Here is a 13,398-nt window from a genome sequence, read left to right as displayed (position 1 = left end):
TTAGGCTACAAATTGTGGCTCTCTTGAGGGGCAAGCCTTGCGCAACGGTAAGGTTGCTCCATTGTGACCTGGTGGCTATGGGTTCGAGTCATTGAAATAGCCTATCTGCAAAGCGGGTTAAGACTGCATACATCTAGCCCTCCCTAGACCCTGCAATGGCGGGAGCCTCTCTTTGGATTATAGGATTTTTCTAAAATAGTTTGGGAAGGAAAATATTTCTAAAATTTCCTACTTTTTTTTAGCACATGAAAAGAAATAAATTGAACCGGCCCTATGATCATTTGGTTACTACTTTGCACTAAAATTTGGGAAGGAAAATATTTTTAAAATTTCCTACTTTGCACTTTACCGGAATCTTATGATCATTTGGTTACTACTTTGAGTTGTAGTATGGGGGATTCTCTTGACTATGATTTGGTTTGCAGTACTTTACCTGCCGAAGCACTCCGGAAAAAGTCCTTTTGGATTGTTCTATGGAAATGGGGTTGGAAGCCCACACGATAAGAGGTAGAGCTAATGACCGTAGTGGCTCTTCAAAAGGTTTTTCAAGAAGTATGTTAAGACCCTGATCAAAGTTGTAGGGATTGATGGAAAGAATAGTTGTTGGAATTGTGGTGAAAGTGGACAATTCAAAAGGAGTTACCCAAGAAAAAAGAAATCCAATTTTGAAAATGGCTCTAACTCGGAAGTGAGAAAGGTAAGAGAAGATGGGTGGAGATTCTAAGGAGGCTAACCAAGTGGAGGTAACCGCATCTGGTGTAATAGAGGATGAGGTGTTGATGGCGGGTTATAATCCAGAATTTCACCAAAATTGGGTTCTTGATATAGGTGCTACTGATGTGTATCTAGGGAGCGGCAGCGAAAGAGTTTTCACACAAGAAAATTACAGCAGATATAGATGATTTTTCATGAGGAAAATACAAGAAAACAAGCCGAAAATGGCTATTTGTATGACAAAATTACAGATCTAAGGAAAAGAAAAAGGAATTTTCTTCATTTATACTTGGAATTCACAAGTAGAGAAGTACAACAAAGAGAAATCTTACAAATTCAAGAAGTTTTCTTGCCAATCCATGAACAAATCCCCAAAATATACAGCAACCTCCCTCCAAACTCCCTCCAAACCCACTTCAAAAAGAATCCATCTAAAAGCCTCTTCCATGCCACCCCTATCTCCTATTTATAGAGAAAAAGTGGGGTCTAGAAGTTTCCACATGTGGTTGCCAAATGGCACCATGCCAAGAAGGCATGTGGTCCCCTCCATATGGCCCACAACTACCTCCCTAGTGATCACAACTACCACAACCACCTTCACCCTCCTTATTACAATTACCCCCTATATCCCTCACTACAAAACCACTCAAACACTCTAAAAATTATAGAAATATCCCTACTACAAGAAAGAAGGCTACTAGTAAACTACCACTCATCTATGTACGAAACCCCAGGGCTTTAATCGGGAACCTGGTCCACATCAGCTACCCATCCTATATATGTGACCACATCGATCTTGGTTTTGCACATATGAGGCGTGCGAAAGAGGTTTGGTGAAGATGTGAAATAACTCAACTATTAGAATACTTGGTGTTGGCTCGGTTCGATTGAGAATGTTTGATGGGATGATCCACACTTGAAAATGTCCAAACATGTTCCGGATATGTCAAAAGGTTTGATTTCTTTGACTACTTTGGAGTTGGAAGATTGCAATTTTTCGGGTGGAGATGGAGTCCTTAAAGTTTGTAGCGCTCCTGTGATCATGAAGAGAGTCTGGGTTGGGCTCTTGTACAAGTTATTAGGAGGTCCCGTGGTTGATGATGTTACAAACATGGTGGTTGACAAAGGATATGGAAGAAGAAATGCAAGTTCTTCTAAAGAACAAGACATTGGATTTGGTGGAATTGACAAACGGTTGAAAGTGTCTTGGTTTTAAGAAGGAAGCCTTGGTATGCATCAAGGTGGAGATTGTTGAAATGGTGATGTATAATCACCTTTTTTGTCTTTCTTTTATTTTTTTCATTTTTTTTGTGAGTGGGTCCCACTTGTCCTTTACGTGGGGTGTGTTGTGAATACAAAAAAAAAGAGAAAGGGTTGAAAAAAGGGTGAGAACTTGAGAGGCTTTGAGAGGAGAAAAGGTTAGGGCAAAGAGAGGGTTTTTTCTTGGGCTCTTTGAGAGGGCTTTTGTGGTGAAGCAAAAGCAAGGTTCTTCTACTCAAAGTTGAGGAGAAATTTAAGGCAAGAAGAGGGTTTTCTCTAGGGCTCTTGGAGGCTTTTTGTGGTGAAGCAAAAGGGGGGTTTTCTCCTTGTTCTTGGCTACCATCTTCTTCTTCTCCATTCGGTTTTCTTCTTTGCTAGTCAAGCATAGTGTTGGAGGATTTTCCAAAGGGATCATACTCGATGTAGAAATTTGAGGGTTGCTTTGTGGTTGCATAAAAAGTTGGAGAGAAGGGTTTTATCAGTGGCTTTTACTGGTGTTAGGTAATATTGTACTATTTTAGTTCTAAATAATGGATTGTAAGTTGCCTTGTCCGTGGAGTAGTCCATTGTGGTGAACCACGTATATTCTTGTCTTCTTGTGATTGTTTGTTTTGCTTCCCTTTAGTAGTTGTGGTTTGGGTTTGTTGGTATATATTGTCTCCATTTTATTACGCAAGATCTTTGATTTCTCTGTGTATTCGCCGGTGGTATATTGGTTTTGGCCGCTACAGTTTTTTTTCACAAATGATGTACACATTGTGTCACAGTGTATAGCATAGTACTCCTTATCAAAGTATCACTTGCTTGGTAGGCAATACCATTTAATTACTGTGAAGTCATTATCTCCATTAGTGATCATTCATCTATGGACATCCTTCTGTATCAATTTGTCATGTGTACTGAAGTAAAAACAAATCAAATATGACAAATTGACATGGTGCAAAAATTACCTAAATCTATGGGTGTCAAGAATATGTGTGTGTGTGTGGAAAATGATATTTAAACCTTTCTCATCATTTCAACCCTTTCTTGTCTTTTCCTGAAAAATGAAGAAAAAGGCATACAAAAGGAGGTAGAAATGCGGCCATTTTTAGGAAAAAGACAAATAAGGAGGTGGAAATGCTGGAAAGGGGGGTAAAAATGATATATACACACACCAACACATACATATGCAGAAAGTGAGAGAATCACATATAATCTAGAAAACAGCAATTTCAATTAGTAAATTGAAGAGAAGAAAAGAAAAGAATATCAAGCCTGGATATATGGCTTGGAAATACAACCTGTTGTGATGTTATTAACCCTAAAGCCAGCTAAATGGTGGTATTTCCAAGCTACTTCCTCAATGAATAAGAGAAGTAAAAGAAGAAGAAAACAAAAGCCAAAAACAAATAAAAGAAAGAAATGGAGTGGGTGATGTATTTAATTATACAACACTGAGAAATGGTATTTATCCTCTCTAACCACTTCTACCATAGTGTAGAAGCATAACGTGATTGGTAGTAGGGGTGTCCGGAACTAAAGTCACCTCCTCCCTCGAACACCATATGTTATCTCGAACATGTTGCAATGACATGGAAGGTAGAAGTTGTTGCCCTCTACATGTAATCTCTATCTGAAATGCAAAGAAGGTCAAAAAAAGAACACAGCAATAAGATACAACTGAAGTTTGGAGATGGTAATTTTTTTTTTACAAGGGAAGTGATATATTCGACCCTTTTCTTCCCTTGACCACCCCCTCTTCAAGTGCATTTATGACTACTTGGGGGTGGTTCGGGAAGAAAAGGATGCAAATATATAAAAGGGAGGTGATATTTTACCCCCTTGTTTTGGTATCTTCAACTCCTCTATAATTAAGAGTCTGATTGGCCGGCTCTAGCTAATTAGAAAGTAATCGTGGGCAATAAAAATGGGGGTAGGAGAGAGTGAAAAGTGGTGGAAATATCATATTCGGGATAAAGACCACCACGTCTATAAAAAAATGCCCTTCCAAAAGTAATGTAAATGTAATGGTAGATTACAAAAGTCAATGGAATTTATTGCTTGTTATGTTTCAAGATCTCAATCATTACATATCACTCATTAATGTGATTCCTATTAAACCCCTTTGTTTTTATAGACACACCCCTTTCTTTATTAGTTTTTTCGTCACAAATGGAAAAAGTTTTGAAAAAAGGAGAGACAGTGCATGAATCGAAAAAACAAAGCCAAATCTACATTGTAAGCAAAGATTAGTGGTGAAATAAAAGAAAAGTTTTGGCATTTATATTCCTTTCTAACAAATTTACAAACAAAAACTAACTTTTTCAAAATTACAGCTAATTTCGATGGTTCTCACTAATTGTGGGACCCCCTACTACTGGTTGATGAGGCCCGCGTTAGATCGACTTAATCCGATGAGCTCCAAACGTGAGAACCACCCGATCATGATCAGATGGCTACAACTAATCCGTCTCACCTTAATTTTATAGATCAACAAAATCGAATAGCTAATTACTCTATCTAGTGATGGTTTTCATGTGCAGGGCCACTAATTGTAGGATCCCTGCTACTAGTTGATGACAAGGTTTCAAATTTCGGTTTGGGTTTCGGTCGAAATCATGTAACGTTTCAGGTAATGCTGATTTTGGTTTCGGGACTGACCGAAATCCGAAATTTGGTTATTTTGGTCGAAATATAAAACCATGGTTTAATTTTATAGATCAGCATAATTTAATAGTTAATTACTCTATTTAATAGTTAATTACTTTTCAATATTTTTTTAATTACTTTACAATATTGTCAAATATTTTTTGATTTTCTATTATTGTATGTCACTAGCTTACGTTTTCTTACGTCCCCCATCTTTCTCCCTCTCTTTTTCTAACCCTAACGTATGCTTTACCCCTCAAATTCCTCCATACTTTGTTTTTTTTTTGAGATTACTTCAAGTGAGATTCCACCCCACGTAATCCTTAGGTCACCTGCCCGTCCTGCCCGAATTCTAATCATGCCACCACTTACACTTTGCCCGTAAGCCACCCAAAAAACAAATCATGAATATACTGCTGCAGATTTTTTTTCCTTTTCATAACGTACGTTTTACTTTTGGGAGATTTTGATATTGACACACCCCTTATCTTCATTTCAGAATCCGTTGACTCGTACACCCCATTGGGCATGTTCGTATATATATATATATATATATATATATATATATATATGATTCCTATTCAATGGGGGTGTAATTATCAATTTCCAAGTGGCAAATCCAATAAGCACGCTAAGGAATCGACCTTTCTTTTATTCCCTTCATCTTCTTGTGTTTCTGTCATTCACCTAACACATACCATCAGAATCTCATGCACGTCTCCTTCACGTTCCTTTCCTTCTACTACCTCTTTTCTCATTTGTTTTTGTATACAAGGCAAAAAATTGTGTCAATATTCCATCACAAAACAACTTTATTCTTTATACACTTTGTAAAAGCCCTAGAAACCCTAAACAACTTCTTCACGCCTCCTTATTTTCCGGGCCATGATCACATCAATGGGGAGGTTTTTCTATTTATTTTATACTCCATGCATTCCATTCATGGACTTAGAATATAGTTTAAGAAATACCCATATGAGAATTGTCTTTGTTTTTTTTTCTATGTTTCCATGAGACTTAGAATAGAGTTTAAGAAATACCCATATGGGAACTGTCTTTGTTTTTATATGTTTCCATGTCCTTCCTCTTATTCTCCAACTTGGAATGATTCTGTTGTAGATTTATCATTTCCTCCCCCTCATGCATTGCTTTCTTCCAACGTAAAATATATGTTTTGTGGGTTGTGGATGAGGAGATGGGACCTTTAATTTATTCCAGCAAAGTGCACCACTTGAGGCCTTGTTAGGTCTTTTTAAGCACAATCCTAAAGGGCTAATGTGGGCTCTATCTAGCTGTCGGAAAGCTAAGTTGAGGTTTGTGAAAGCATGATGTTAGGTACGATGGCCATTCGAAGCATGCAGATGGAGAGTCTTGGAGAAGCCACACGAACTAGAGGGTCCCCATGCGATGATTTATCACCTTAGGATTGGATCTGAGTCGTGTTACTATCACCTTTTTTTATATGTAATTGAGTGTAATCTTGTCCAAGATAATCAAGAGTTGTAGATAATCCAAGGCTGAGAAGTCAAAGCACTTCATGTGAAAACCTACCCACACTTAGAAGACATGTCTTTGGTTTCCTACAACCTAAAATGTCATTCATGTCCTTGGAATAATTTTTCATAGCTTTTGTTCACTGTATTTAACCATCAAGAGAGAAATTAAATGTAAACACTTGTATTCTAAGGTCAACATGGATATTTTTCCATGCCTTCAATGACAGAAAACATATCTATACATAGACCTTATCATTGGGTTCTTACAAGGAAACCATGTGTGTAAGGTGATGTTTATTGGAGCACCAATTAAGGGAAAGTGCGTAATTTTTCTTAATTGATTACATGTTCCCATTCACACACATCATCTGGCTATAGTAGAATAATTTCCATGAATTATAAAAGATCTCAAAGATATGAAGAACCAATGGCAAGATAGTTGACCTTTGGAAACAAAATATATCGGCAATGTGAATATGTTAAGCAAAAAGAATGATGATTATGCAAATTCTTGGTAACCAACTAAATGGATTTTTAACTAGTAATCACTATCACATGATATATACTATGTCTAAGGTGAGGGAAGAATTCTACTGACGAATAGTTTCCAAATAAAAATTCATTGTACTTATTTTAATATATTAGAAGTTGAACATAATTACTAGAATCAAGCATATTGTTACTCTAGGCAATCTAGTTGAGGTTGAATATGAAACCTAAGAGTTTATAGTTTGATTCAAGACATCATCATCAGGGACGAATATCCCCCATTAGAAGGCCTTCTTATGCTATTCTTACAAACCTAGTAACCTTAATATACAAATAAATTTAGCACAAAAAATTAGTATCTATAATTTACAAATGGATAACCAAAGGGCGATGATTTTTCCGCCCCCTCCCCTCCCCCAAGGATTATTCACGTTAAAAGGGGGCGCATAATCCTTGGGGGGGGGGAGTTGAAAAAATCATCTCCCATAACAAAAATATAGAACTAATCCAACTTTATATGAAATTATCTTATTTATACATGCTATTGTACACACAGAGCGAGACAGAAAAGGAAAATTTAGACCAATACCCCTATTCAATAAACACAATGTAATTATGTGTAGTATGATACTTTATATCTTTGGTGATTTTCCTTCATAAAGAAACTTGATCGAAGTATATAGATGTTTGCTTAACCAAATTTGGACACCAAAGTCGGAAATAGCACATTTAAATGTAGAAAGAAATTTCACATGGTGAGAAACCTTATCTACATCACGTACACTATAACAAAACCAGTATGTTCATGATATATCATTATCATTATTAGTTGAAGAGAACTTCTGTAACATTTAAATGGCACCAAAATGAATATCATGAGAATCTAAACAACTAATCAGGGATATACTATGATAGCAAAAATCCTACTGACATTTCCTTTTATCTAATTAACTTTGATCGACTTCAATTTAAGGTGTAAGATGCATATAGGTTTATGAACTTGTGTTATAACAAAAAATTCGAATAGAATTGATTCAACTAAAAGCAATGGACTTTTTAACTCTCCAATAGGCTTAAATGTTAAGAGCTAGTCATCCTAGGAATAACCTTAATTGTGATTGAAATATAAAATAGCTTTGGTAACAAAAGACGAGATACACACACACACACAAACACACAAAAACACACGAAAAAGAATTATTTTCTCACTTCGCATAGTGTTCACAATTTCCAATTTCAATCCATTAAACAAACCATTAAAGTTTTAATAATTAACATGCATGCTGGTTCAAAATCAACAACTCGATCTTTATAAAGTGACTATGATCATAAAAAAATTTATAATGAAAATTATTTCAAATGTATATATGATAGGGTAATGTGCTTATTCAATCAAAGTATATCATCGGTTCTTTTCATTCTGAAATGTATTGATATTTTTCTATACAACTCTAGTAAATTGTTCAGTTCTACAGGAAATATTAAATACATGCACATAAGGAGTTTCAAGAAAAGCTTTACTTCTTGATGATAATGTTTGATAGGTAAAAATTGTTAAAGTGAATGATTTTTTTTTATATTTTTTTTTCCGTTTCAAATTTTTTTTGTTAAAGTGTAAATGAATAAATAACACCAACTCTAACAACTTAAGCTTTTGGAATAATTGGTTGTGTCACATGGTATATATCAGAGCCTCATGGCATGTCTTGGTTTAAAACCCAGCAACTCCTTGATAATAAAAATCCATGTGTACAGCCAACCAAAAGAGGGGCCACATGTGCCACATATATATATGGCAAAAAAAATTGTAGCCATAAATGAGAGGGAGTGTGGAAAAAGTAATGATTGAATTATACAAAGTCTAACGGCTTAAGCTTTCGGAGTAATTGGTTGTTTGCATAAATAACTTCAAATAGCTTCAAAGTTTTTGAATCTTTACTGTTTTAACTATATATACTAGGAAACCAATAAAAAGTAATTATACTCTCTCTCTCTCTCTCTCTCTCTCTCTCTCTCTCTCTCTCTCTCTCTCTCTCTAATATACTTATTTATATATATAAAAGATGCGTAACAATGTTTTTTATTGCAAGTTCTTTTCCTATGAGCAATTTGATGATATGCAAAAGAATGAAGTTAAGCCATTATTTAGAGAACCATATCTTGTAAGTGGAAATTTTAATTGAGTATAGTTGGAGCAAGATTTGTTGCAACGTTCCCAAGATTATCTTCCTAATACAAGTTTATCACTAACCAATAGATTTTATGAATATGGTTCTCCTATTAACTATTGCAATAATCTATTGGGACTGGTATTAACACCCATAAGTTGATCCATTTTACAACATGTCAGTTAGTTTTATTTGGTTTGCTTTCACTTTTTTACATATAGGGTGTCATGCCTAATTTTAAGGAGTTTTTTACCAAACCCATAATGTATGTGCTATTTTCAAACTCAGTGAATGAAACAACAAACAATGTTTTGATCTCCAAGGGGCATATGTTGTATTGTAGGACTAGGACAATAGAATTGCTGTCTAAAGTCATCAACTTCAAGTGAAATCCAGAAGCAACAGTTTTTTGGTCTTAGATAACAACCACATTCATTTTATATCAGTCCCAAAATCAAAGCAGTACAATTCGTTGAACAGTTTAGGCCATGATATTAGAATCAAAGCAGTACTATAGTTTGTTTTTTAGTTCAAACGTACTTATCCAAACATTTATTGAGTTTTGCATACTTTACACTGGTGTCAATATGACTATGACTTATGGAAATGATCTTGGGATTCTCATAGATCGCCATCAACCACAGTTTTTTCTAGCAAGATCAAGGATTGGGCAATCTCAAGGACACAGTTTCTTAATGACCAGTACAAGGAGTATTTAGTATACGGCCATTGATTGAGGTAATTAAAGCCTTATTGTGATAGAATATAGAAAAAGGAAGCAATGCCATCTCTTTGAAAAGGTTATGCAATTTCATGCATCTGTTTTGGGGGTGAATGGAAAAGGTCAACCTATTGTCATGAAACTAGATATGACACAATAGCTCAATCAATGACCCTGCAATTAAGAAACTGTGATACACTATGTAGAAGAAAAAAGCTATGAATTTTGGGGACATAGGTACAGGTAGTAAAGTGACATAAACTCATCTATCAAGGTGCCATTTTTTACAACAAGAGCACCCTCTGCACTACTCCCTTCTCTATGAGTATGTCAGACCCCCCATGTTGTCTTACATTTTTGCAATTTCGAGAGGGACCATGATGCTCTCACCCCCTTATTTTGATATTGAAATCCCTCTATTTATTTTAAACTGTTCCCATTTTTTTTTTTAATGGTAAACTATTCCCATTTTTTAGCCAGCAACTTCAAATTAAAAAAGATAGTGCAATGCCAAAACAAGTGGGTGAAGATATCAGCTCCCATTATAAAAGTGCTTTACAAATGGGGAATGAATTTTAGGGGCTGTAAGCGTTTAGAAATGTAGTGTTGCCTCATGAATCACAAACGGTTTATGTGGATTCATCTTTCATGTTTAGCATGTTAGATGGTTTTTAGTTACACATGAAAATAGGCATAAAATGGCCTTAGCCACCAGTGTTTCAGTTCTAACCTTTAGTTTTATAGACACTTGATATTCATGGTCCTTCTAATAGAAGCTTACCATAGGATATCTCTGCAATGGTGGTTTTCATTACCACCTCTCTTCCTAGTTCAGTCTACATTTCAGAAGCCAAAACAATAAAAGTTTACTTTCGTATATGTATGAAGAACTCAAGCTTTCTATACCATAAAGAAAACAGTAAAACCTCATAACAAAAGCCAACCACCAAAATCCATTTCTAGACCGCTTGTATGTGACTAACAAGGAGTCTCCAAACACCATGTAAGTAATATTAACAACTGAGTGATTAGGCAAATAATAAATATATATTTTCTCTTGGGTTTCGTAAGTTTATTCTGGCAAACCAAAACCTGATAAAGATGGGTCTAGAACAGGAGGGCATTTTCAAGGTTATTCATGCTGTTAGATGTGAAACAAGGTCACTTAGATAAATGCATACTACCTAAATGTGCTTATTACAAGAATAAATAGATTCCCCAAAAGAACCCTTTTAGTTATCTTGTTTCTTTCATGTTTCTAACACCAATCATGTAGGATATACACACCAGTTATTGAATTAATGGTTTAAGAGATGGGCTTGTTTTCCTCTCTTTTTCAACTACTCCCATGAAAGTAATTTTTTGTCAGTTTCACTACTGAAATGTGAATATCCTAATATTCAGCAGAGAGAGAGAGCAGTACCAACCAACTACTTCTATATATTAGCATTTAAATGAAAAAACAGACGCAATAAAGGCTTGAAATACCTCTGATTCGTTATTTAGACCCAGTTTGCTGGCCAAGTACTTCATCAATAACCGGACTGGCATCCTCCCATCTCTGTAAAATACAAAGAAAATAAAAAAGATAATTTACACTTGTTGGTTATCCACTTCATGGAGAAATTTATGTAAAAGAAGATATGGAGAAAAAAAGGTACTTGATTCTCAAGTAGCTCTTGGATATCTGAGGCAAAATGGGTTCTCTTTCTCTGCATTAAAAACCAAGTCTACCAATCATATCCTCATTAAAATTAAAGAAATAAAAAACTGGGCATGATAATTTCTCTCTCTCTCTCTCTCTCTCTCTCTCTCTCTCTCTCTCTCTCTCTCTCTCTCTCTCTCTCCATATATGTCCTTTGGGTGATTTTCTACTTACTGGTTTTCTGATGCTTGTAGAACAAACCAAAGACCAGACTGTGGCCTCGCCGGTACGCCTACGACTCTCATATCAGACGAGCTCGGACCGGCAACATCGACAGCCGGGAGGGCCGAAACCGTTCGATAGGGGTACTGAAATGGCCTCTGATAAGAGGGCGTCGAACTCGAAGCCATCGGATTCCACTGGCCTTGCCGGAATCCACCCCAGGCAATCTCCGCTCTTTGGCTCGGATTTAAGCTCATTAATTGGTGCTGATACATAATGGGTTGTGGCGCTTGGAACTCAGCCGAGTAGGCCGGTGTCGGAGCTCGTACCGCCTCCGATAATAAGTCGAGTTCTATCAATCTTCCCCTATGAGAAGATCCTTCTATTTGATTCACATGGCTTCCAAGGCCTAATTGTAGCCACCTCTCATCTCTTACTTCTTCTTCTTGTTCTTGTCTATCTTTTTGGTTCGAAGAGCTAGTCGTTCTGGACTCCTCTTCGGCCATATAATCAAAACCCAGATCAGATCTCAATTCAAATTTCCCGGCACGGCCCTCAAAAGAGCCACCCCCTCCACCTCCATAGTTGGTGCAGTGTTGTTTGTGTTGAAGGAAGTTTCGAGAAGGAACCATGGTCATATCGAATAGAGAGGGAATTTTCGCCCCCAATGTTTATTTGCTTCCTTTTGTTGGAGATGAGCAACATAACCTTGTGATGCCATTTGAAACGTCTCGAAACTTGGATCTAGAGGTGTGTTCTACAGCCATAGAACCGTTTCAAAAGTGGGGACTGGAGGAGAGAGGAGGAGCCCATAAAGAAGATATGAGTTGTTGGTTTTTCTGTCATTGAAATGGTTTTCGAAGACAACATGGAGAAAGCCTTTGGATCTCCCTTTTCATTAATTCTCTTTGCTTGGAGGCTTGTGGAGAGATGAAAATTTCAGAGAGAGAGAGAGAGAGAGTCAGTTATACTTTTCCTTTTTATAATTATGATTTAAGAGAGTTAGAATAGTTTTTTGACTTTAGGAAAATGAAAAATATGTTTTGTCTACCTGTTTTTAAAAAGGAAAAAAAAGGCATCCCTCCCTTGGCTAGAAAACCACAATTGAAGCCCTCACGTTGTAATACAATCATCTTTACAGTCTTGGAATTGATATCAACACTCTATGTTTTGAGAAGTGCGCACTTTATTAACCACTTTTCTGATTGGCTATTGAGAGCATCGTAGTGAATTGTAACAGGCTTTAAAAGATAATTAGAAAAAGTGTGATCATTGAAACAAAAGGAGTGCAGATATCAATTCCCGTGCTTTATTGATGGCTAGTTTTCTAGCAACTATTCGAATAGGTGGTTCCTTCTGATCTCAACCGTCGAATTTGAGCCATGTATTTGATCTTTTCTTATGATTCACCACAAAGTTGTAAGCATCCCATCAACATGTAACCCAAGAAAAGACGATTAAAACAGAACTCATAGGAGAAGTCCTTATTGCAATATATTGATACATACCCACAAGGGAATATTAGGTCCTACTTTGATTGATCTTGTAGAAAACTGAGAAATACCTTCTCAAGTAGGTTCAAATATGACTTGCAATAATAATAATAATAATAATAATAATAATAATAATAATGTGAGAAACACAATTACACGATGCAAAGAGATAAGATTTATGTGGTTATCAGTGTCCCTACCTCCACAAGAGAAGGGTTTCACTATACCGGTTTACGGTTAGAAAACTCTCCATCTTCATTCCTAAGAAAACTCAAAGAAAAACCTAGCACCCGTAATCCTAATATGCGGCTTATATATCAATGGCACTACATCAATAAAATTATCGAAATACCCATTAGTCCATACCTCTATAATGCCTGAATACAAGACAATACAAGACATTTGCACAACATATCAAACCTTCAATCTAGTAGGCTTCAATTTCAATCTTAACCCAAAAATTAGGCCAAAAGGACAATCCTAACATCCATTGATGTGTATTTTAAGCTGTTGAAATGGGTGTGCCTCGTTGTGTAAAAATTCAATTGAAAGGGCCAAA

General features: G+C 36.1%; 1 protein-coding gene across 1 annotated transcript; it reads right to left on the bottom strand.

Moving 5' to 3' along the window:
- Positions 1-3,170: 3,170 nt before the first annotated feature.
- Positions 3,171-12,321, bottom strand: LOC143861948 (uncharacterized). The gene is made up of 4 exons (XM_077372917.1): positions 11,359-12,321; positions 11,141-11,191; positions 10,968-11,040; positions 3,171-3,589 (listed from the first exon to the last, which is right to left on the bottom strand). Exons 1-4 carry the CDS (start codon positions 11,982-11,984, stop codon positions 3,434-3,436), a joined length of 906 nt encoding a protein of 301 aa, XP_077229032.1. The 5' UTR covers positions 11,985-12,321; the 3' UTR covers positions 3,171-3,433.
- Positions 12,322-13,398: the final 1,077 nt, after the last annotated feature.

The sequence above is a fragment of the Tasmannia lanceolata genome, unplaced genomic scaffold, assembly GCF_043159265.1.
Source record: "Tasmannia lanceolata isolate RefF3 unplaced genomic scaffold, GAP_Taslan_0.1 ptg000037l, whole genome shotgun sequence".
Taxonomy (NCBI): Eukaryota; Viridiplantae; Streptophyta; class Magnoliopsida; order Canellales; family Winteraceae; genus Tasmannia; species Tasmannia lanceolata.
The sequence above is the reverse complement of the archived record's forward strand: the minus strand, read 5'-3'. Positions and strand labels throughout refer to the sequence as shown.